The 24,676-nt window shown below is 45.1% G+C and overlaps 1 protein-coding gene across 6 annotated transcripts in view; it reads right to left on the bottom strand.

Moving 5' to 3' along the window:
- RUFY3 (RUN and FYVE domain containing 3) overlaps positions 1–24,676 on the bottom strand; it is a 42,524-nt gene that overhangs the window by 3,559 nt on the left and 14,289 nt on the right. For 4 of the 6 annotated variants that reach the window (XM_030449515.1, XM_030449516.1, XM_030449517.1 and 1 more), the window contains 14 exons: positions 15,939–16,112; positions 14,974–15,091; positions 14,379–14,480; positions 13,572–13,695; positions 12,890–12,951; positions 12,086–12,151; positions 11,914–11,983; positions 9,896–9,988; positions 8,885–8,965; positions 8,184–8,351; positions 7,387–7,484; positions 4,182–4,301; positions 1,769–1,871; positions 97–176 (listed from right to left, as the gene is read on the bottom strand). In XM_030449515.1, the coding sequence (XP_030305375.1) occupies positions 97–176; positions 1,769–1,871; positions 4,182–4,301; positions 7,387–7,484; positions 8,184–8,351; positions 8,885–8,965; positions 9,896–9,988; positions 11,914–11,983; positions 12,086–12,151; positions 12,890–12,951; positions 13,572–13,695; positions 14,379–14,480; positions 14,974–15,091; positions 15,939–16,112 (1,459 nt within the window). Of the gene's footprint in view, positions 1–96; positions 177–1,768; positions 1,872–4,181; positions 4,302–4,517; positions 6,683–7,386; positions 7,485–8,183; positions 8,352–8,884; positions 8,966–9,895; positions 9,989–11,913; positions 11,984–12,085; positions 12,152–12,889; positions 12,952–13,571; positions 13,696–14,378; positions 14,481–14,973; positions 15,092–15,938; positions 16,113–21,911; positions 21,966–24,676 lie in introns of those variants that run through there. The other 2 variants (XM_030449519.1, XM_030449518.1) reach the window with 2 other exon arrangements.

Raw genomic sequence — 24,676 nt, forward strand, 5'->3', positions numbered from 1 at the left:
AGCTGCACTATCCCAAGCTTCCCATCAGCACAGAAATAAGAGGAAACAGGACTTAGAAAAGAGGGGGACAAAAATGAGAGTTCCTTTCTTCCATACTTGTGTGGCAGGATGCTGTTCTCCTCTCTTGGCAGCTGTTTCTGTTTAGCATTTTCCTCCTGGCCTTTGGGCTTCCCATCCTGCCAAAAGGAAACATTCACCCATCAGTGGAGCTGAACCAAGACCCAGTTCCACCCCAGCCACACTCCCAAGGGAGCCCCTGCATGGCTGTTTTACAGAGGGGTGTTTCACCACCTGGAAGCACAGCAACCCCAACCCAGCCCAGGAGCAGCCCTAAGGACCTCCCCTCAGGCTCTGCACAAAGAGTTGACCCCACATTTTAGAAAGGGAGCCTTAAACATGTCCCATGACTTCCTACCAGGAAGCACAATGGACTTCTCAGTCCCCATTTTTCATTTAACAGCAGTAAGGTAGCTGAGCTGAAGAGGATTTATAAAGACTGATCAGCAAGACAAATCCTCTCAGGATTTCCAGGGAAGGAAAGGAAAGGAGTCCTCCTCTCCTCTCCAGGGAACACCTGGGTTCACAGTCCCAGTGGAGCTACTCAACACCTGCAGATGGCAACTTCCACTGGGTCAAGCCCCACCTGCAGGTTTCATGGTAACAGAGAAGTTTGTTCTGCAAGGGCTTTTCTGGCACAGCCATTCCTGGCGGGAACTGGTGCTGCAGCACTCAGCCAACTGAGCCAAGGGGCACAGCACCCCCCAGGGACCTCTTTTCCAAGGCAGTGACAGGCTGGGCAGCCAAAAAAGCAGCTCCTCTAAGAGCTGAGCAGCTCCTGCTGGGAAGATCAGACCAGCCAGCCTGGGCCTGGGGGATTCCTGGGCTCCTTTATTACTCTCCAACTGCACTGCACTTCAGAGTTCCTGGTTCCTTCTGCTTAACTGGAGCTGTTCTGCTACAGCAAACCTGACTCTGGTAACTGAGTCATGATGCACAAATCATTTCACTGAAATGCTGTGTAATCCTGGTAAAAAAAGGAAACACAGAACGGGTCAAGCAGCCCAGGGAAGGCAACTCCTGCAGAGCAGCACACACAGGAGCTGTGGGAACAACCTCTGCTGCTTTGCAGTTCTCACAGTTGCAAGTTTTGTTCTTCAGAACTACTCCTTTCCTGCCAGTTCTCAGCACAAGAGCCTCTTGTTGTACAGAGAAAGCTGCAGAGCAGGTTTTCCCATTCTCAAAGGCAAATTTATTGCTGAAAAGGGAGTTCTGCTCTCAAGATGAAGGGTGTGCTTTGCCTTAAAAAACAGAGTTCACAGATGTGCAGCATTAAGAAAACAAAATGCTCTCAAAAGATAATTAATTATGATGCTCTCAAAAAATAATTTCATCTTCCAAGCTCTGCTATTTACTTTTGAGAGAATTTCCCTTATTATGCTGGAATACAGAAACCCAAGCTTGCTTTCCCTAAGAGGCAACATGTACAGACTGTATCTCTCCTGCTGTATTTTATTAAACTAGAGAAGGAAACCCACAACCACTGTCCAAATTTCACCAGGCAATGCAGTGTAATGCATGAAGTGTGACACTGGCAATGTTCTGGTGAGGCTAAACTCAATAAACTGCCATTTTATTGTCTATTAACAAAATGTCCCAAAGCTCACACTGCTGTGGCAGATGAATAATCCATATTTATTTGCCTAATAAAGCTCAGGAAAAGCAACAGAGGAGAATAAAACTTCAAACAGAAGAGTAAAAGCCACATTACCTGTCTCAGCCAGTTCTTTACCCCTTTTTTGTTCTCTTGGCTGAGCTGGTGACTCTGTGACCATCTGTCCCTCTCCCTCTTCAGTTCCAGCTCCAGGTGGCTCCTGGAAGAGGGAGGAGGAGCTGTGAGTGAAGGCTGTGCAACAACTGACAGCAACAGCAAGGAACTGTTTAACCCCTTCTTTACAGCAACTGAACCCCAGTTCAAGAGCTGAAAACTGCCTCTTTGAATAAGAAGTCAAGCCACGGGTTAGTACATCAGGATGGAAAATGTTAAAGCTTATTTAGTTACAGCAGAGTGTGGAGGGAAACAAACCTGCTGACTACGTCTGCAAGCCCTTAAAAACCCTGCTATTCATCTGTTACAGAACTGCTGCTCAGCACCATGTTCCTCAGCACCTCAGCTGCTGCAGGCCAGGCTCAGCAGGTCAAGGATGGATGAAGGAGCACACCTGAGGTGCCTGGAGTAGGCTGGGGAGGTGCCAGACTAAATCTACCTGTGGGTCACAGACCCTTTACTCTGGGGCAACAGGAAACTCAGCATCTGAACTGCAGCCTGGCTGCATGTGGCACTGACCAAGCTCTGGGGCTGGAGCACCAGAAACCTCCTTCTCAGAGATCATGACAAAGTGAAATAGGGTAGGAGGCACAGGGAGTGACCCTGACTCCAAAACCAAAGCCCTGAAACTGAGTTACCTGCAGGGAAAAGTGCAGTGGCAGGACTTGGACTGCAGAACATTCTGAGTCCTCAGTGCCATGACAATCACCATTACCCATTACTGCCCCCCTTACCCTCCACACCACTCCAGCAGCCTTCAAACACCTCCTGGTGCCACCAGACTCATTAATTACACCCCTTAGCTGAAGGGGACTCAGATCCAGAACGGAATCCTCACCCAGGCTGACATTTAAAAACAAACCAACCAGGGAAAGTCCTGCTTGGAACTTGGGTTTAAAACCACCACTACCACGTAGATAAAAAGCCCCATTTCCTCCGACAGAGAATCCAAGCAAGACTGCAGCACCCTCCAGAAACTCTGTGCTGTAGGAACCCAGCTAAATAAAGCAATCCAGGCTCCTGGGAGAGGCTCCATCATCCCCACACTGCCAGGCTGGATGTAGCTCAGTGAGGAAGGGATCAGAGCAAGTCCAACTGATGCAAAAATAGAACAATTTGGAAATGCTCTCCCCAGGCAGCTCCACACAAGGTGAAGCTGACTCAGCTGCAGGTGCCAGTGCAGAGGAGATGTGAGAACACCAGCCAGCTCACCTACCCTCAGGCCTTGGTATAAATCTCTGATCAAAGCCATCTGCTGGCTCTGTAAAAGCTGGGCCAGGAAGGGAAGAGGGGACAAAAAAACCCCAAACCCTTCCCCTACCCAGCAAAGCTTCCACACAATCCATGCCAGTGACCTTGCAACAAACCCAAGATGCACCAGGGCTGCAGAAGGAGGGAGGCTCTTCTATTTTAAGGCAAGAGGATTTCTGTTTCCTGCTACAGGGAAACTGATGAGACTGCAGGGGAAAACAGGAGAGCTCCTGCCAAGTTCTGTACGTTTGCCTTCCAACTCTCTGCCTGCCTCCCAGTGAAACTGAGGCCAGTGTCAGCTGGAAAAATAAACCACCCCACAACAATTCCAGCACTGTTTTTATCAGACTGACAGCCAGGCTGGACAACCCCAGCTCTCCAGTGGGAGCTCTGGGGGAAGGCTTGGCTGCTCCACCCCTGCTGAGGAGCAGTGAGTGGCTTTTACTTCTAGCTTTAGATGCCAGATTCCTGTACTGAGTGGAAAATCTGATGGAAGGGCAGGCACTGGAGAGGTCTGTGTCCTGTCAGAGACCTGAGTGTGACACCCAGGAACCCCCATTCCCTGCAGCAGGTGAACCTGCAAAGTGACCTCACCACAGCCTCAGGATCTGCTCAGCATCTCCTGGGCCCTGTCCTGCATCTCTAGAGCTGGGAGGTTTTCAGAAGAGATGCTTATGGGCCAGACAAATCTAACCAGAGTGCAGAAAGCCCCTGTGGACATTTTGGTGTTCAGAAAAACATCCTGACATTTCATTTCCACCTAGGAGATGTTTTACAACCTGCTTCTGATATTCCATCACCACAAGAGCTCTCTAGTTTTCCTGGGGGGTTCTGCTGATCATGTAAAGTCCTTTTGGTTTTCTGGGGGGTTTTTTGTTTGCTTTTTCCACCCTGATTTTTCCAAGTTGTAACTTTAAAAGAAGTTGTAACTTCTTAAAAGCTTTGCCACCTCCCAAAGCATTTTACCTCCCCCCAGAGTGAATGCCATCTAAAAATCCCACTTATCTCTCTCCACCTCCAACCCCCTCTCCCTCCTTTTGCTTTCTGCTAGGCACAATAAAAACAAAAAAAACTCAGAAAAGAGATGAGAAAAAGATCTCTTCACCGCTGCCTGGAGAGCTCTTCCACTTCCAGCTGGAGGCTGTTGATTTTGTCCCCAAACTCCTGCTTGAAGAGCTTGTTGTCCTGCTGGGCCAGCTGACGGTCCCTCTCCGCCTGTCGCAATCTGGATTTGAGCCACATGAACTTGTGATAAAAAACAAAAGCCATGGTGGGGAGGAAGACCAAGTTTAACCAACAAATTAAAATAATAAAAAAAAAAAAACCCAGCGAAAAGGTAAAGAAAAAAAAAAAAGAAAAGAATGATAAAAACAATGGAAAGGAGGAAAATATTTTAAAGAAAAGCAAAATGGAGGTGAACCAGGCAGAAGCTCTGATTTTCAATAGGTTTTATTCTATTACTACAGTTTACAGCCAGTAGATGAAAAACAGAAAACATCACTTTTATCCAGATTCAAAGCAAACCTCAAGTACACAGAATTTTCAGTCAAATTGGATTTTAATGTATGTTACATTTCAGCTTTACACGTGTAACTGGAACTTGCAACATAGGTTAGCTATGATATTGAGAATTAGTGCATTTTCCTGCTCCCTTCCACAGCCTGGCACACCAAAGCACTTCTGCTCTGGGCCTGACATCAGAAATGGCCAAATCCTTAATTCTGTCTGATCTTAGTGTGACTGTGAGAGCAAACAACCCCAGCCCAGTCCCCTGGCTCCACAGAAGACACCTGGGGAGGGGCAGGGGAGTTCCCTGCTCTGATCAGCTATTTGGCTTCCTTGAGGAACGCTTCCACCTTTTGTGTATTATTTCCTGTTCTTTTTCTCCAGGTAGTTAAAATGCATTTCTAGCAAAAGGTTACTGAAGGGGAGGTTTCTACTTCCAAGCATGCAACCTGGGCATCACGCAGAGGTTTAGAACAATCCCAACTGCTCTCCAATCCATCTGTGTGTCCCCCAGACATGCTACCTGGTGGCACACACTTGCCCAGGGGAGGACTGGGCTGAGCCTGGAGGATTTTCACACATCCCAAGCAGAACCCACTGGGGGTTCTCTCCCCAGGTGCCTTTCACTCCCTTTTGCTGCCCCAAGGAGCACTGTCCCACAGGACAAGAGGGAAACTGGCACCAAAGACTTTCTACAGGCATCTCACCAGAGCTAAAAAAAAAAGCCCTTATTCAACACAGAAAACCCCCAAATCTTATCTCTTTCAAAGGAAAAAGGAATCTCTAGGAGCACCTATAACCTAAAGCCTGTGACAGGCCAGCACAGTCAGCTTCTGTGGCCACAGGGAAGGGGACATTAGTTTAGAGAAGTCCAAGCTACAGTTAAAGTTTTGCACTGGGGTGCTAAATGGGCAATTGTTTTTCCTTACTGAAAGCTCTCTCCAAGCTTTGGCTGTTCTTTCTTTTGGCAAATCCCATTTGTATTGAGCAACAGAAACTCAGAAGTGAATGAAAGAAGTGTCACAGTAAAAGGCACCTCTTCCTTTTAAACCATCAGCTACTCCAACAAGGAAAGGCCAAGTACCAAATGACCACTTCCACTCCCCACCACTGCATATCTGCTTTCTTTTGGTTGGGTTATTTTTGTTTTTTTTTTTTAATTTTATGCTCTAAGGATCAGATTATTTTTTTGTAAAACGTGTGACTTCCCTTTCTTGGAAGAGGAGAGCCCCACCAAAACACTTCTCCTCAGCTTCCTTCTTGTCAGGAAGAACCACAAGGTCTGTCTAGAGGGGTTCATGGCAGAGGTAGAAGGCAATGCAAAGAGAAGGAGGTTTCCACTGAACTTACCACTCTATCATGTTACTCTAAGACACCTAGCTACTAATTCTGGACACATGAAGTTTAAAGGAATAAGGATAAGTCCCCACCCTCCCACCAAGATGCGAGCAGTTTGGGGTACACAAGGGCTGGGTCTTCACCCTGAGGAGCTGCTGAGCTGCACCCCTTCCCCTGGGACCTGGGGACCCAGCCCAGAGAAGAGAGTGGGGTATGCACACAACTACGTTCAACAACTTCCAGGGATGCTTTTTTTTTTTTTGGGTTTTTTGGGTTTTTTTTTTCTTGTCTACTTCACAAAAAGGGGAACACATAAAACTAGTTGACTTTCCAGAGCTGGCCCATCTGATCCTGGTGGGCCCCCAATGCACCAAGCATCTGCTGAAGGTAAGGTTTGCATCACCGAGGTGCACAGAGCCAGAGCTCAGGGGTCATTATGCTTTCCTGGTGGGTTTCTTGGCCAGCTCATTGGTATTTTAACACAGTTTAAGTGGCAAAGGTAGGGATTCTTACACCCAGCTCTAAATCTCCGAAGAAAAAAACCTCATTGATTTTAAAAATTCAGCAAATTCCAAATCAACTTTAGGTGACAATTAATATTTAAACAGTTGCTTTTAGCAATTCTTGAGTTCTCCCCTCAGAAATGAGTTCTGATGTCAGAGCTGTGAGGTGACCAGACATAAAAATGTCTAATGATGCTTCTGCACCAGTTTGTTTGCTGCACTATTTAAGATTTTTGCCTGTTTCACCAAATCCTTTCCACTGCATGAGTAAGAATGAGGATGATGAGAAAACAGAAAAAATAAGAACAGCAAGAGAAAAACAGCAAACAGATTAGCTGAGTAGACATCATAAAACATGGACAAATACACATTTTCTACATATAAAATGAGCTGGTTTTATATAGAGTCGTTCAGAACAGAAAGCCTAAAATGAGAGCATTAATTCAGTGCATTGACCAACTCATTAAATTGCCCCCAGCCTGATTTTCTGAGCTGGCAGGAGAGCCCAGGCCATGCACTGAGACTGAAATTCTGAACCCTTGGCCAAGCCACAGCAAAGCCTGACTTCCACAACAAGGCAAAGGGGAAAAGGAGCACTGCTCCCACCTGCTCCCCCTGACAGGTTGTCATTAATGCTCAACCACTTCTCTAAATTCCTGTTTCTGGTTTTTATTGGTGCTGTTGGAGACAGTGAATGACTTGTACTGAGTGGATAACATACAGAAGTGATGTAGCTCAGCAAAGCTGCTGTGTTCATTCCTGCTTTGGCAGGATATTCTCTCCTAGAGGAGCCCTCCTGAGCATGCAACACACCTCTAACTGCATCCCCAAAACTGCAGCTCTCCTCCTGTAGCTGTGTTTATCCCTGGCTAAGCTGAGCACTCAGACTCTCACCAGGACCAGTGGGACACTACCACTACAACACACAGATTATATAACAATTGCAAAAGTTCCATTTTTTACCTTTGTTCAAGCTGTTTGATGATGGCAGCCATCTGATTTGTTTTTTCTTCCAAACGGCTGTTTAGTTCACTCTTCTGTTTCACTCCCATGTCTGAACTCTGGGAAAATTAGGACCATGGTTTTTTGTAAGTAGCAGTAAAACCAAAATAAACCAAAGTGGCATGGAAACTGAAAGGGGAAGCAGCTAGAGGGGCAGGAGAAGGTGCCCAAAAAGCAAATGCCAGGTCAATATTGCAAGGACAAACATCTTGCTGTACAGGTGCAGGCTGCACCTGGACAATGCCATAAAGAGTGAAGCTTTGTGCATAAGACATATTCATGCAGTACCTGTTAATATAATTTGACTTTTTTGCACAGAATGATTGGCTCAAGAAGAGCAGAAGCAACTTTTTCCTGTTCTGAAGTTTATTTTTAGATTTCTTGCTGGGCATTTTGTGTTGCTCTTTGTCATAAGAGTTTGCTTTTGTCACTACAAAGTGATGTATGCAATGACACCACACACCTTCAAATACTACACTGTACAGGAACAGAACCTACCATGGCTCAGCTTTTAAACCACATAAACACAGAGGTTGCTTTGCTCAGTCCTACAGACACATTTCCAGATCACCATGAGTATTTTTTTAAAAAAACCTGCATTTTCCTTTAGCTTTCAACATGTTCAATTGTTCAGGTACCACTGTCCAGCCTGTGAGCCTTGCACACCTAGCACCTTTTAAGCAGGCAGGGAAAAAAAGGAAGAAGAGCTATCACTTTTTCTCTGGAATTCACTGCACCTGATTTAATCACTCCCCTACCTGCAGCTTGAAGGACAGTTCATGCTTTAGGGCCCTGAGATCATCCAGCTGCTGTCTGAGTGCCACCAGTGCATCCTGCTTCTCACAAACATCCTTCTCCAGCATCTTCATGGCCAGCTCCATCTCCTGCCTCATCCCAATCTGCACCTCCAGCTCTTTCTCCACATCCTGGAACATATGGATCAGTCAGCAGCTCCTCCCCACACCCAAGGGATAAGCACACTCTGCATCTGACCCATCAAAGGGAACAGAGGACAAAACAAATCTACATTTTTGGGCCACTATTAAAGCAACAGAACCAGCAGGAGTGGCCAAGAGTCAGCACTACATGGCCCAACCTTTCTGATGAGGAGGGGCTGGTGAAAAGCTGGCAGACTTAATTCCTACAAACAGTCCTGCTCAGGCATTTTCTCCCCACCAGCTGAGCACAGAGTGTCACCCAGCAGCTCAGAGGGTGACAATCTCCTCAGCTGCAAGGGGGATCTGTGAGACTGGAAATACAGCTGCTCTGCTCCTGTTGAGAAGCAGACCTCAAACTGAGCAGCAGAGCCACACAATTAGCATTGCTTCTGACCAGCAGATTTCAGAGCAGGCTGGAAAGAATGAAATCAAATCCCCTGACCCACCACTTTCAGCAGGGATTGTCTGCCAGGGAGGCACTAAGTGAATGAGCCCTTTGTAGGGAGCTCCAAGCTCCTTACCAGCCTCAGCTGAGTCTCCTCCTTTAACTGTTTCCGTGCCTCAGTCAGTGCTTGCCCATCAGCAGTTCTGTCTTTAGTGACCTGAGTTAATGAAGACACACAATTAGCTCATCACTATACACCCCTCACCCTCACATTTACTGATTTGCTTTCTCCATCACTTCAGAAACAAATTCTGCAACTACCCAACCTCAGAGCCCTGTTGGGTTCAGGCAGCTGCAGCTCCCTTGTGAAAAGTTCCAACTGAAAGAGGGGAGACTTGGGTTAGATACTAAGAAAAAATTCTTCACCATGACAGTACTCAGACCCTGGCCCAGGCTGCCCAGGGAAACTGTGGCTGCCCCATCCCTGGCAGTGTCCAAGTCCAGGTTGGATGGGGCTTGGAGCAACCTGGGCTGGTGGGAGGTGTCCCTGCCCATGCAGGGGGTTGGGACTGGGTGAGCTTTAAGGTCCCTTCCAACCCAAACCATTCTGTGATTCTATGAAAATCCTTCCTTTCCCTGTTTCCAAGGTGTTTGGAGCACAGCAAAGGATGGGAATGAAATGGCCAGACTGTCCCTGTTCAGAACTTTCACAATACACTAAGTTCAATCACAAAACCTCAGAAAAATATCTTCAGGGTCGTAAAACTAAAACCAGATTTTGCCACAGTTGTGAGTACTTGCAATAAATCAACAACAACAACAAAAGATTATAGATCATGCTCCTTGATTTCTGAAGAGGGTAACACTGCAGGCCAAAAAAAGCAGAACTCCCAGGTCCAAATTATTCTGCCATCCCTCAGTAACTCATCCTTTCTCCTGCCCCTCCTGACAGCTCCAGAGAGCAAGCCAGGAGCAGGCTGTGCCATGCTCACAGCCAGGGTCCATATGCCATCCTCTGCAGTCACTCCTCCCTGGATCAGTTTTTGCATGAGATCCATAAGGAAAGAGTCTCTCCCAAATGCCCATTTCTCAGTCAAACTGGGCTGGGACTGCCTGGAAGGCTCAGGAGTTGTCCTTGCACACCAACCTTACGATTGGACTCTAAGATGTAAGAACTTTCCTCTTTAACCCGTTCCATCTCTTCCTGCAGAGTAATGATCCTGTTGTTTGCAACTGCAAGCTGGGAACAAAACAGAACAATAAAATCAAAAATAAACTTGGTTACTTTTTTCTCCTCTCTAGACACATTCTCTGTATTTTTTTTTTGACAGTCAAAGTGATAAAGAAAATAAATATTTGGAATGGGAAAGAACAACTCAGTCTGCACCATGGAGAAAGACTCTGAAAAAGCATCTGCTGGTGTCAGGCTGATGGGTTTCCACCACCAGGTAAAACACAAACTCCCCAACCCATTTCAGGTCCTGTCTTTCAGTTAACTTACTGACTTCTTCAGGTCTCCACCTACCAGACTGTGAAAGGTGTGGTTAGCACAGCCCAGCAGAAATCCTCACTCCATTCCCCTTCCCTTGCCAAGCATCACAAGAAGGGAAAACAGCCAAGTTTTGCTGACTTCTGGCAACTGAAATTCCTGCACACTGCAAGCTGCTCTTTGGGCAGGAGAAGCACAACGGGAACCTCATCAGAGGAGGAAGATTTGGCTGGAAATGGAGGATCAGTAGCACCCAGCACCCTCAGGAGATTTCCTCAGAGGAATTCCCAAGGAAGGCATCACCACAGACTCACAGATCACTTTGAGTTGTGTGGTCAAAGCCCAAAATAACTTCAGAAAACTCCTTCTGGCTTTGTAAATCCTAACTTACACAAGCCTTGCCCACAAGCAAAGCTCAGTGACATTGCAAGAGATCAGCAATGTTAAGTGACAAACCCCAACAGGAATTACCCTGATAAATCTGCATTTTTGGTACAGCTCAAGCCAAACAGACAAATTGCTGTGACATGTAACACAGCTCATCAACTCCACCCTGCAAACAGCCCTGCTTGGCATGGGCACAGCATGTTCCTCTGTCACTTCAACTCCTGCTTTGAACTGCATGCAGACTTCACCAGGACATAAGCAAATAAATTATTAAAAATAAATAATTCAGTCAACATTGCAATTAATCTCCTGAGCACTGTGTCAAATGGGCACAGCACTTGTACCCTGCAGGTAATAAATCAAAAGCCACTTATTAGAGCAGTGCTGAGAAAGGGAGCCTCTACTGCACACCACTTCTTGCTAATTAAAGATTTAATTGTAAAAAACATTTCTTGCTCCTTAATTACAGAAGTGGATTACAACAGTTTCCATCACTGAAGCTTCTTATCACTTGCAATGCATCCATCAGAGTAAGTATTCAATCCCCAGACACACAAACCTTCTTTAATCACAGTGAACAAGTAAAAAAAATCCTATTTCATATTTGTACTGCAAGAGCACTGAGACATCCCTAACAACATCATTCTGCTGAGCTAAGTGACATGGAGACAGAGATACTGGAAAACTGGGAATGATGAGACTGCAAGGGAACTGACCCCAAAAAGTTTTATTACATTTATGCCATTACCAATGAGCTGCAAGGCCAATTTAAAAAAAAGCTTTCACTGTGACTCACATAATAACCATTTCTCATGCTCAAACTGAACACTTTATCTATAACAGTAATTTTTCCTTCTTGCAAACTCTGACAGGCTGGAGAGGAAGTTATTCAAGCCTTTCAGTGTCTTGACACTGCAGTAAACTTCTGCACCTCTCAAAATAAAAGAGCTTTAAAAATCCCTCATGTCTGGATGTCTCCCAAGCTACATGGGCTGTGCAGCATTCAAACCCATAGCTCCCATACAATTTATTCTAAGACACTTTCCAAAAATTGGGAAGGACTTCAGAGGATAAAGTGTATCCAACAGCTTCTGGTCTTTAACAGAAACATTCAACTGCTTTTCCACCTCACAGCAGCAACAGCTAGTGGAATTCCTTGGCAGGCCACTTATTCCAGTTCCATCATGAAACACTCATCATTTTGTACACCAGAGATCTGCAAATAACTCCTCCCATACCTTTTTAATCCCTAATCCCAAAACATCAGGTGATTTTTCTATTACACTTACCTCCTCAGTCAGTTTAGTGTTGGATTTTTCTAAAGCATCCACCTTGGCCTGCAGGTTGTTTACTGTAGCACTGTGGAAAAGAAAAAAACCCTACAGTAATTCCTTTTCTCTTCAATGCCATTTTTTTACTTTGCTATCCTACAAAATAAGAAATAGAGAAATCATGTCTTACCTTAAATGTCTATTGAGTTCTTCTACATAGTTCTTCTGGTCCAAAATAGCAGTTATCTGACCATCTCTGTAAAAAAAAAGAAGAATTATTCAGTTGAGCTGTTTGGATTCCAAGAAACAACAGAGAGCATTAAAATATCTCAGAGGAACCCTGTGCCCCAGCTCCCTGAGTCCCTGTGGGGTCTGTGTTTTAGCAAAGCTGAGTTCCAGGCTGTGCCTTTAACATCAGTAACTCTGCCCTGACTCCTCAGAAGATGCAGCTGGGTGACATTCAGGCACTGAGGGACACACAAAGCAGGATTAAGGCAGACAGTATTTCAAAGAGTTCCGCAGAGTTTCAAAGAAAAAAACCCCAAAACCCACTGGTTTTGCACTGCTTTTTCTGACAAGAGTCATCTTACCCACCTCCATCCAAGGAAAACTGTCAACAAGTCTATGTTTTGCATGAACTTGTTGCCTACAGACCCCCTGGTGCCAAACCCCAGCTCCTGTCCTGCTCTCCATGCAGCTGGTGAAGGTTTTAATGAACAGCAGCCCTAACCCTGCAGAGGGTCCACTTTTTAAATACTTTAATCTTCAATTCCCAGTTAAGGAAGGATACACAAAATTCCTGGGAGACCACCTGTTTCCCCTGCCCCCTACCAGTGCTTCCAGTCTCTGATTTATATACTATGGTTTAGCAGACAAGAGCATTACAGTCTAAGGAGCTTTGCAATTAAAAATGTGACAGCTTGCAGGGCAACCCAGAATACTTTAACACAAACTGCCAAGAGATAAGAAGCAGAACAACTGTGCATGTGCTCACCCTTCACTGCCCTTTGTGCTGTTCCCATCTTTCAAGTACATTGAGAAATCAATAACTCCAACCTAAAAAAGACAAAAATTACATTAATCCCTTTTCCTAAGGCTAAACACAGTCCCCAGCCACGAAAGCTGAGAAGCACTGACTGAGAACATTGACTATCAGTGTATGCTGTATCTCAGCAAGGATTCATTATGCCAGTAACCTATCAAAAATTAATGAAAACAGTTTATTTCAAGCAAAAACAACTCAGGACAGCAGCAAGTTGGCAAGCAATGCTTGGGACACAGGGTCAAACATGCCCATGACTCTAACTGTATATACTCTGTTTATGCAAGCTGCCAGGGCAGTGCATGCAGGTTCCTTTTCTTTGGTTTAGCAGCAACCATGATCTCATCCCACAGCATGAGTGAATTAACAGTTCTGTTCTCCCCTCATTTTGGCCAAGTCCTTCCCTGGCTTTGTCTACTTTTTCCTCTGCTACCTTCCCCTTCACAGTGACTTGCATGAGCAAAGCTTAACAGCAAAGAGAAAACCAAGAAAGACCACAACCTGAGTACCAAATATTAAGTCTTCTATCACATAAGTAATAAACTTCTATCTCAGCTGATGAAAATCCTCTACAACAGCAAGTTCTCCCAATTTAAATGATCAGAAAAAAACCCACTAACTGAATACCCAGTACCTGTGAGTCCAGGTCTTCTCCCTTCATGCAGAAGTTTGCATCAATGACATTCAAACCTACAAGGAGGCCAGCAATGATGGCACCTTCTTCTTCCATCATCAGTGCATTGGGCTCATAAAATTCACTGCAGGGTGCACAGCAAGAGAAGACAAGGGTTTCATCTTTAAAGGTCAACCACAATGATGTCAACTCACACTGGGGCTTAATATCAGGGGGGTTTTACTACTATTCTTAACACAAGTCACCACCATATTTTCCAGTAGACAATTCCAAGTTCTTTTTTCTAGCTCCAAGTCAGGAAACCTACAAACCAACAAAACCTACTTGTTTAAGGAACACCAGCAGGTTCATTAAATCCTGCTTTACACAACCACAGTAGTGCAAATCCATGGCCTTTCAGTTAAGTTAATCCATAGCACCTTGTAGTTAAGGTGCAAAATTGTTGCTGTTTTATGTGGGAAGCAGAGAGACAGAGAAGTGAAATGACTTGTTCCAAATCAGAAATAAATCCAGGGCCAAGATGATGCAGAGAGTTTTGTATCCCCTTTGTACAAATATTGCACCCAAATAATCTCTCTGGAACCAACATTTGTGTTTATGCTAATGGGTATCTGAGATAAAGTAGAGAAATAACAGCTTCTGAATTAAGAACAAATGCTAAGTATCTTTTATCCCTCAGAGGAAGCTTTATATTTCACAAATATTAGACTTTATTTTTAAAAGTACACACATTTTATCATTTTGGTGTAAAGGATCATAAAGCTCTTACTGGAGGGTTAAAGTGAACTTGAACTAATCTGGCCTCACCTGAGGAGATCCTTTCTGTTGATCAATGCTTTCATGTATTCTGAGAGTTTCTTCTGCATTAGAGCCAGGCGAAGCCAAGCTCTTCCTCTGCCCACTGGTGTCCTACAAAGGCCACAAACAAAGCAGTTACAGAAATCCTGCAATGCACATTTGCAAACAGCTTAAATAATCCCATTCTATCTAACGTTTCTGCATTCCAAAGACAGAGCTGGCACTGGTGCAAAGGGGGAAAAGACAAGGTAGTTTGCACTAGTGACAGTGGCAATAGTGACAGGATAGTTTATCTAAGCAACCACTGCTTCTCCAGAACTAATTCTGTATTTGCTGTAACACAAAAGTGGTTCCCTGACTTTACCCCAGCTGGACAGGGATCAGCTGCTTCTACACATCACCTTTTAATTCCAAATCAGCTTGGGACAAGGCAGATCAGCACAAGATGTATACCTGGGTTCAGCAGGAATGCCCAAGCACCACTGCTTCAGAGAAGGTGGCGGGTGTATTACTGAGGTTATTTTCCCTTCCTTCTCTTACTCAGGAGCTTACTTACAATAAAAAGAACATATTATGTAGCTGTGCAGTAAAATATTGTACTTACTTCAGTCCTGGGAGATCCTTAACACTCGCTGTAATTTCTGCAGCTTCAGGAACAAGTTTTTCTACAAGTTCTAGAGGTCCCCAAAATGACTTATTTTGCCCAAGAAAAGTTTTTTTTGCTAGAAAAGAAAAAGAGATAAAAAAGAGATAAAGTGAGCCTGTTTGTGCTGGCTAAACACATTCTCATATTTGGTCAGAAGTGAATGAACAATAGACAAAAAATTCCAGAAAGATTCTTTTGGGACTGCTGCTGGGCAAGGAAGGAAGATGACTTTTTTTGTCCAACTGTGGCCAGTACTGGTGTCACTCAAACAAGGCAAGAAGAGCTGGAGACAGATGCCAGAAACATTCCATACACCCCCAACCAGAGCAGCACTGCAGGATGTGTGCATGGGTGCTGAGAGGACATCCAACATCCTCAGCTTTGCATCTCAAGCATGTCAAGAAAAGCAGTGTGGTACTTGGCTACTGTGGCTCTATTATTATATAGCTAAATATCTGCTCTGCTTGCTATTGTAGCAAGCAGCTGACAGGACATGAGCTGCACAGAGCCAAAATCTTCAGTTTTGATCCAAATCTTGAGAAAGGACCCTCTCTCCCTGTTGCAGTTCCTCTTCCAGCAAGAGGGCTGTTGGATCCCTAAAGCCATGAGGAAGTGCAGGGAAAAAGGGAGCCATGGGTTTTCCAGGGAGCTACTCCCATCACTGATCACTCACCTACACCCCAGTTATCTGAAAAGTTGTTTTTAAAACGTGCAAGCACTGTGCACCTTTCACCTTCAGCAGATTTGTTTTTTCTCTTCCTGGGGCCTGTCAAGTCAGCTGTGATCACACAGTGACCCTGCCCTGCCTCTCATTCCTTTCCTGGAGAACACAACACCAGATTCCAAACCCAGGATTGCTGTTCCTTGCCCTGTGCTGTGCCCACAGCCCTGGAGGAGGGGTGGCTCCTCTGCAGGCAGGTTACCTTTCAGGCCATGCTTCAGGCAATGTTCCATCACAACGAAGAACTGCTGGAGGGGGGCATAGTCAGAGTCCAGAGTCCTGCCCAGGTTCAGAGCTGATTCAATCAAGCCCTTGATGCTCAGCTTTGCCATGTTCATCAGGTTCATGCGTTCATTAGCCATCAGGTAATTCGGATCTAGTAAAAAAAAAAAAAGAAGGACAACACTGCTGAGTAACAGAAGCTATTTTGAGTACAGTGATACCCCAATCTCTCTGTCCTTCAGCTCTGAGGACACTCCTAGGGGCAGTGACAGTTCCATGGGAGGCACTCTCTTCATGTGCCACAAAAGGCAGGGGAACCTTTTGCTTGGAAAGCTCAAAGCTCAGTAGGATTTGATGGCCCAAGTGCCCAGGGAGCAGGTGGTAGGTGACACTAAGGGTGCAGCCAGCTGTTAGTACTGTGCTTCACACCTTGAAACCTGGGCCTGAATGCTGCAGCCACCTCTTGCTCCCCAGCAACTACAAACCCCTAAGAACTCTCCACTTGTCATTTCTTCTTCTGCCTAAAGATAAACCACAAATCCTCTCACACTTCACCCATCCATGTGCCTCTCTACCCAATCTTACATCTTTCCTTCTCATTTTTTAATTATTATTTTTTTTAAACTTGGGTACAGAGCCAATTCCCACCTCCCTCTTTCCATCCCATCAGAACTGACAACCAGAAGCTCCTCTGACAGCTCATTCTAAGCCCCAACAGGCACAGATCTTCCAAGGCTATATTCATCCTCCACCATATTATTAATATGCCATTAATAATTCCAATGCCTCAACAAAGAAACTCATTCACAAGTGAAATGGTCCTAGGACCACAACAATAAAGTGTGCTGTATGCCTGGAGGTTCAGGCTAATTCTGACTCCTAAAATGACCTTGCATCAGTTGCAAGCTTTCCGTCTGTATCCTACAACCTCCCACCCAATTTTTAATCTACAGTTCTTTGGCACAAGCAGTTCCATCTCTATAAGGCACATTTATTCTAGGGCTGCTTTAAACAGCCATGGACCCTTTGAGGCAATTTCCCACCTTTGCAAGTAAATTCAGTATCCCCAGGAGCAGAACCATGACCAGAGGACATGTAACACCACAGCAAAGCACAAGGCACACATCTGATCTGCCACACTGACTAAACATGCTTGGATTTAGAAACCTCTAAGGCAAATATTGGAGACTGAAATCCTTCAGTTAGAGCAGATATATTTCTATTTCAAATGCACATAGCCAAGTGTGATGGGAGAAGCCATCAAAAACATCCAGAAATGTAAGCTGTGGGAGAAGAGCTGCTCCTGATGACCCTGTGGAGTTCCACCACCACCAGGGTGTTCTCAGGCTCTGCCTCTGACATCCAGACAGCTCAGGCAGGTTCCTCCTTCTCTCCTTAAGGAAGGAGAGGCAGAAGATGCAACCCTCATCCTCACCCCCTAAGTGAGGTCTGGCAGAAGTATGGGTTGGGCTTCATCAGGTTTGCCCCTGCACAGACATCAAATCTCTACTGGGCAGGTGGGTTTGAGCTGTCTAGATTGTTCAGAGTTCTCATCCTCTTGCCAATACAACACTGAAGAACAAATTCTTGCAACTTAGACAAATGAGGCCAAAGGGCCTGTTCTTCTGGGACTGCTGGAGTGTCCTACAGTTCCTGTCCTGATGAAACAAGGCATCAGTCATCCTGCTACACTGGAATGGTCTCCCAGGGGAAGGGGGGGATTCCCCCACTTTGGGAAGTTTGAAGTCTCAGCTCTCTGGGGTGCTGAGAGATCTCAGAGAAACAATAATATCAGAAGGGTTGGAGCAGGGGATCCTTGAGGTCCCTTCCACTCTGGGATGCTGTGCCAAAAAGAGAGCAAGGAGCACAACTTTAGAGAACCACAGAATCTTTAAAAATCACATTGATGCCACCTCCAGCTTCAGGTACCTCCTGCAGGTTGAAAAGCACCACAGGCTCAGCAGATGTAGCCAAAAGGAGTAATAGGGGATTTCAGTAGCCTACAGCTAACCCAGAGCAGGGCAGAAGAGCACCTGCCAATGGAGACTCCTCATGCCAGACAGGAGACACTGGAAGCCACCTCAGGGCTGGGAGATGCAAAGCAAATACTGGAGACAAAAGCATCCTCAGTCAAAGAGGATGAGAAATGATGAAAGGGAATCAGAAGGAAGTGTTTGTGAAACCTGGGAACAAAGATTAACCTGCTGAACCTGCCTCTGAAGCACCCCAGGGTCAGGGTCCCACAGCCCCAAGGCTGGTGAGGGTCTGGTTCCTGTCACCGAGTTTTGGGTGGCCTGGCTGCCAGAGGACAAGGATGCTGCTGGTGACTCCAAGGCACACCCAGACCTAGCACTGTGACAAGAGCACTCGAGTACCCTTCATCCAAGGGGCTCTGATCACCCATCACCAGCCACTGGCCCAGGCAGGCTCCATCCCACAGCTGCTGCCATGGACAAATGCCTTCTTGTCCAGAGGAGTGGCAAACAAGTCCAGTTGTTCCTCTGCCTCCAACCTTCTGCTGCTGAGGGACAAAGTGACCAAGCCCTCCCTGAGTTCTGCTGTCCTCACTGCTCACTCCTCACCTCTCATGACGTGGCCAAGGTCAGGCACTGGTGGATTCTTTTCATGGTTTAGAAGATTTCAAAGCACTCATTTAGGAATGCAATCCTCATAACTGCACTAGACTGCTGAGAGATGTAATTGAGTGGGGGAATTTTATGGCCTGTGCAGAACTACTACTGTTTTAAGCTGGCAGATTTGGCATGTGCAGTGAGCAGATGAGCTGCTTGGTGATTTCCAAGCCATTCTAGGGTTGCAGACTCAGGAAAAAGAAGTCAGACAGTATTACACCTGCCTGCAAAAAACATTTTTGTACATGCAAATAAAGCCTTCTGTCTATTTGCTTCTGTGTACTTCTGCATATGACTAATGACCACCCCCTCCAGCAGCACCCATCACAGCTGCCCCCAAGGGAAGATGGATTTACTTCTGAAGCAGACAACTACTCTCAATATTCTGCTTTGTTGTGGTACCATGATTCAAGCTTTGCTGAGAAAGAAGCTTATCAAGTCAAACCACCATCAGCTCCCCCCAGCACTTCTGCCAGCACAACTCCACCTGTGGCACAGCCATGCTCCTGACCAAGGCCAGCAGAAATCTCCAATAGGATGAATTACCTGAGGCAACTGGTATGTGGACCCTCAAAAGACTAAGTTAAAAAGTGGTAAAAGAAGCAAAGAGACTTTATCTTCTTTTGCTGTTAATTTCAATACATTTTGTAGACTGAACATTATTATTTGCCTGGCCAGTCTTTGAAGAACTCCTCAGTGCATACTGCTCTGAGTGTAAGTGATCAGGCCTGAACTGGACTTGCATCCCATTACAATGACAGGGTAAAACCATCAGCTCATCTTTCTGCTTCCTTAAAATGTCCTTAAAACATTGAAATTCCAGTTTTCCAAGGAGGTGGAACTGTAGCACGATCACACACATGCTAACAGCATGAAAAGCAAAGGGAAGCTTACACAAAGATGACATTTTCAAAAGCACACAAGAATCTCAGGAACTCTGTAATTTGATAAGAAGTTAAAATATGTACCTAGGAACCTAAAAGACAAGGGAAAAGTCAACTCAATACCAGACCTCTAAGGGTTAAGTTGCAGCTGTGGTCTAAGAACTTCTCACCTGATGACACTGAATTATATGGCTCCTCACACTGAATTACCATAAAAGAACTGGAAAGAAATCAAAATAAAACTAGAAGTGTAACAGAAAGAACACTGCAGAACAAATCTGCTTGAAGCAAGGCCAATTAATTAGGGTATCAGCCAGGTTCTTCATGGGCTGAGTCCATACCAAACCAAGAACCCAGACTTGGAGCCACCTGATGCTTGGAAAGGCTGCATCCTGTGTATGGAAGAGAAACAGCATCCTGCAAGCAGTTCAGCCTGGGCCAGGTGAGTTGAGACATGGTCAAAGTGAAGCAGCCAGCTGGCTACAGCCCTCTGAGTTTCAGCCAAGCAAACTGACTTCAGGAAAGGCATTTGTTCCAGCTGATCTGGCTATGAAGTCATGCACACAGGCACAAGTTCAAATAAATGTGGAAAGCAAGTCCCAGATAAATTAAGGACTTGCATCCTTTTAGCTGGAGTTCACCACAATGCTGTCTTTTTAAAGCTATTTCAGTAGTTTTGTCCTGTGCTCTGCCTTCCCCCAACACAAGCTCCCCACTACCATCTCAGGGCTGAGGTGAGACATGTCCTGCCCATCATGCAGCCCATCTCCTAAAGGGAAGCAGTGATTAAAATAAAAACAGGGACTATTCACAAGTGAAAAGCAGAGGCATGGCTGCCTCTACTGCATCCTACTGAAAAATGTCTGATTTTACTAGTGGGTTTGCTTCTAAATGCAAAATCCAACCTGTGCACCCCAAGGGGCTGTGGCCAAACCAGACAGCAACCAGACTAATGCCACTTTAAGGAAATGGAATCAGATTCCCTAAACCAAGAAACATTTTCACAGAGAGCTTAAAAGATTGCTCCATTTATTCCTGCCATTATGCCCTTAGTGTTGATTTCAGAGGGGGAAAGCACTCTCCCCAAAGAGCACCCACCCATGGGATGGATCATGAGGACAGCTTCCCCCACACACCAAGCTTTAAGAGATTAAAAAAAAAAGCCCAGAACAGGGCCATGGATGTGGGAAACAAAGATACAAGTGTGAACAGAAAAAAACACATCTTAAACCTACCCTACCCCAATAAAACCCCCACAAAAAAATCTGTAAGTGTTTAATGGGAAACAAATCTCAGCCTCTCCACCTGGCAGGAACATCCTTACAAGGATTTGCCCTGCTAGGGTTTTCCTAAGTGAGTCCCAAGCTGCATCACCCTGCCATCCTTAACTATCAGTTGTTATACTTCTAATAATCACAGCTGGTATTTTAAGACAGATGTGTCCTGCCACATCAACATGATTCACTGCATTTCACCATTTTGCTTTACCAAATTTCACCCTGAAATTGCTTCTCTGGGCTACAAAGGAACAAAGCTGCCTCTGGTTAACATCCTGCCAGGGAGAATGAGAGAAAACCCAAATAAAACAATGGTAACAAACCAGCCACCCTGCTATTTTATACCCAAATAAAACACTGGTAACAAACCAGCCACACTGCCATCTGCAATCCCCAGCACCTCCAAAACACCCAGTGCTGCTTTTTAAGGCTCAAGCAAGAGGCACCACAAAAATCTTATCATTTAGTAGCTGACAAGCTTTGATCCAAATTTGTAGTTCAGGTTTTAGAAACACTTTTGCAAAGTCTCAAGTTGATAAATGGAAGCTCTTCAGAGTATTCGAAGCTTCAGGGTGATCTCTGAAATATTTTTTGAAATTTAGCTTCTGCATATTGTTGCAATCTTTTAAGTTGTGTTTGCATCAGGCTCAGGAAAATAATTGCTTCAGAAAGCATTTATTATAAATAAACTAACCCCTTGCTGATTCACTTCTTCTACCTCCACTTCAAGTCAAAATAACCACAAAACATTCAAGACATGTTTTAAGCAACATTGTATGACCATGTTTTCAAAAATAAGAAATAATAAAAAAAAGATTGGTAAGAATTTAGAAACCAAAACATATGGCATGGAGCCCATGAAGGGGTCTATACATTTAGAAGAAAAAGCCTTCACAATATCCATTTTCAAGGTCAATTCATCCACCTGCAAGAGCAATGCATGCAGCCTGGGTGACCCGAGCCATTTTTGTCACCACAGTAGGAGCAGGAAGGAGACATCCCCAGAGGACAACTCCTCCTGGCTGCCAACCTGGTCCAACCAGCCCAGCACCTGCAGGAAGCCCCAGCCATCAGCTGTGGTTTGCACCCAGGCTGAAAACCCCAAGTCAGAAGCCACTCATCAGTGGCAATCCCAGGTGAAAGATGTTGGTGTGGCACGCACCTTCAGTCTCACCACGCAATTGCTCCACCACATCTGTCAAATCCTCCCAAGAGTCTTTGCAAAGAGCCAAAAGAAAGGAAAAGAAAGAAAATGTCATGCAGGCCGTGATCTGAAGGAAAGATTCAAAAATCAAGGCAATAAGGAAAGGGTAAGTGAAAGGGAAATTTGCATAATACAAGACGTAATTGGTAGTGGGAAAAGATTTGCAAGTCAGAAGGTTAATTAGTCTGCACAAAGCAACACAGCAAAGAGGGGTTCTGCTTGACAGGCAAACTTAGGTAGGCTTCAATACAGCTTTAGGAGCTTGCTTTCTGCCTTAAGACAAGCAACTTTTTTGTAAAGCACATGGTAAAAAGAAAAGAAAAGCATTATTTTGTTTGCAAGATCAAAGCACTACACTTTTCATATTTAGCCAATCTCAGCATTTGCTTCCATTTCCTCCTACCCAGCCCAAAAAAGCAATCCCCTAGCAGGGAAACACAGCCAGGCATGGAAATCAAACACATTTCAGGAGAAGGACTCTGTGAGTAAGGTTACATTACAGCCATCACCCCAAATGAACATCTCAGGGATGTAAGGTTACATTACAGCCATCACCCCAAATGAACAGCTCAGGGATGTAAGGTTACATTACAGCCATCACCCCATATGAACACCTCAGGGATGTAAGTTTACATTACAGCCTCAACCCCAATGAAACATCTCAGGGATGCAAGGTTACATTACAGCCTTAACCCCAATGAAACACCTCAGAGGTGATGCAGCCCAGCCCGGATGTGGCTCCCAGGTCTGACTCCATCATCCTGCTGCTGACTGAGGACACCTCCATCTCTTTGCTGGCAGCCTGGGGCAGACAGGCCCGGGGAGAAGGTCAGGATCCTGGGAGAAGAGCAGGCAGGGCAAGGCAAACATCTTCCAGGCTGCCCATTCCCTGGTCCCAAAGGCAGCACAAGAAGCAGCAGAGGGGCTGAGCCCTCAGGATTTGCAGCTCCCAACTTACGTGTGCCCATTCTGCTGCTGAACATCTGAAGCACAAAAAAAGCCTCTGTTCCCTTCCTGGCCCAACAGTGCCAAAGTCCAGAGCAAAGTACACCAACTCCCAAGCCCTCCTCCCTCCCAGGGAGCAGCTCTGGGCAGCCTCCTCCTGCTGCAGGAGCCAACTGCACTCTCACACTCAAAGAAAAAAAAAAAATAAATCCTAAATACCTGGAAGTTCAGCAGACTTTCTGCAGCTCAAAGGGAAGTGGTGGGCTGAGATGTCTGATGCTCCTCTGGACCCTACTGCACTCTCACCTTGGAGTGCTGCAAACTGGACTCTGACTCAAGAATCACCTTCCCCTCCACCCCCTTTTTTTTCTTTTTTGTAGGGCTTAAAATGCAGATGTTAGTGTGGAGTTCAGCAGTTGCAGAAAATACCTAACAACACTCCATCAACAAGACAATAAAATAGAGCTAGTGTCCTCCAGCTGTATTTCTAGCATTTCTGAAAGCAAATCAGATGAGAACGTTGCTGCACACACAATGATTTATTTACCATCAGTTTCCATCACGTCCAAAGATCAGAACCAGGTTCTCATCCCCCCAGAGCCCCTGTGTGCACACAGTTTGGAGCCAGACATCAGCACTGAGTTGCCTTTTATCTAATACTGAGGGCTCAGGTGTTTTCCTTCATCTAAAAGGTGAACAGTGAAGAACATCCCATAACCAAATAATATTTACAATTACCTTAGCAGTGGGGACAAAGCAAACTGCCAGGCTTCACGTGGTCTTTCCCACTTGGATTCCATCACTTCACACTCCTCCCAACACAAGCCATGTACCCTCCAATTCTTTCAGCTCCTCACTCCTCCCTCCAAGCCTCTTTCTTTCCTCAGATCCACATCAAAAACCTAGACCAAGACCTCCAACCTACTCTGACAACTGTTGAGAAGAGGCTTTGCTTTCTCATCACTTTGATTTATTGTTGTTGGTGTTGTTATTTTATTATATTATTATTAATTGTTATTATTATTATTATTTAAATACCACAGGAAATCACTGCACACAGAACCTGGGTTCTGCTTCCCAGGAAGGTGCAGAAAGCCTCAGGACAGTGCTGTCTCTAGCTGGACAACTGCTACCCACTTCACAGCAAAGGATTAAGGATTTGTTTTCTTTTTAAACCCCTCAGCAAGTGGTTCATGTAAAGCTTACAGACAAATGTCCACTGGAATCACAAATATTTTTTTTCCCATTATGTCCCTCCAGGCAATAATCCAATCCTTTTTCTGGTGAAAATGCTTGCAAGAATGTAATGACTTTATCCTGGTACCAAGGCACTGTGCTGTTTGTACAGACTGAGAGGCAAACACACACATTTTGTTAGCTCTTTCACATTTTTGTTCACTTCTTCACCCACCTAACTGCAGTCTGCATGCATTTTACTTCTTCTCCATGGCACGGTTTCCCCCACTTGTCTGGAATTTCCAGTGAATGGCCAATAGTAGGGAAAGAAACCTTAATACACATAAGTAAATAAAAATAAATCCCAAAGACATGCAACCTGGTGCTTTCCATGCTCCTTCCCATGGCAGTCTAAGACAAACCCAATACTTCTGACCAGTATGGAACTGGTGTGTACCAAGTTTAGGAAGCAGGATGACCAAGACTTTTGTGTCTTCATAACAGGATTACTTATTCCAACTGGAGTCCCAGGAAGATCAGTATTACTACCAGCCACAAAGCCTTTCAAATCCAGTGACAAATAAGGTTTAGCAAGGCACTCT

The sequence above is a fragment of the Calypte anna genome, chromosome 4A (assembly GCF_003957555.1).
Source record: "Calypte anna isolate BGI_N300 chromosome 4A, bCalAnn1_v1.p, whole genome shotgun sequence".
NCBI classification, from domain to species: Eukaryota; Metazoa; Chordata; class Aves; order Apodiformes; family Trochilidae; genus Calypte; species Calypte anna.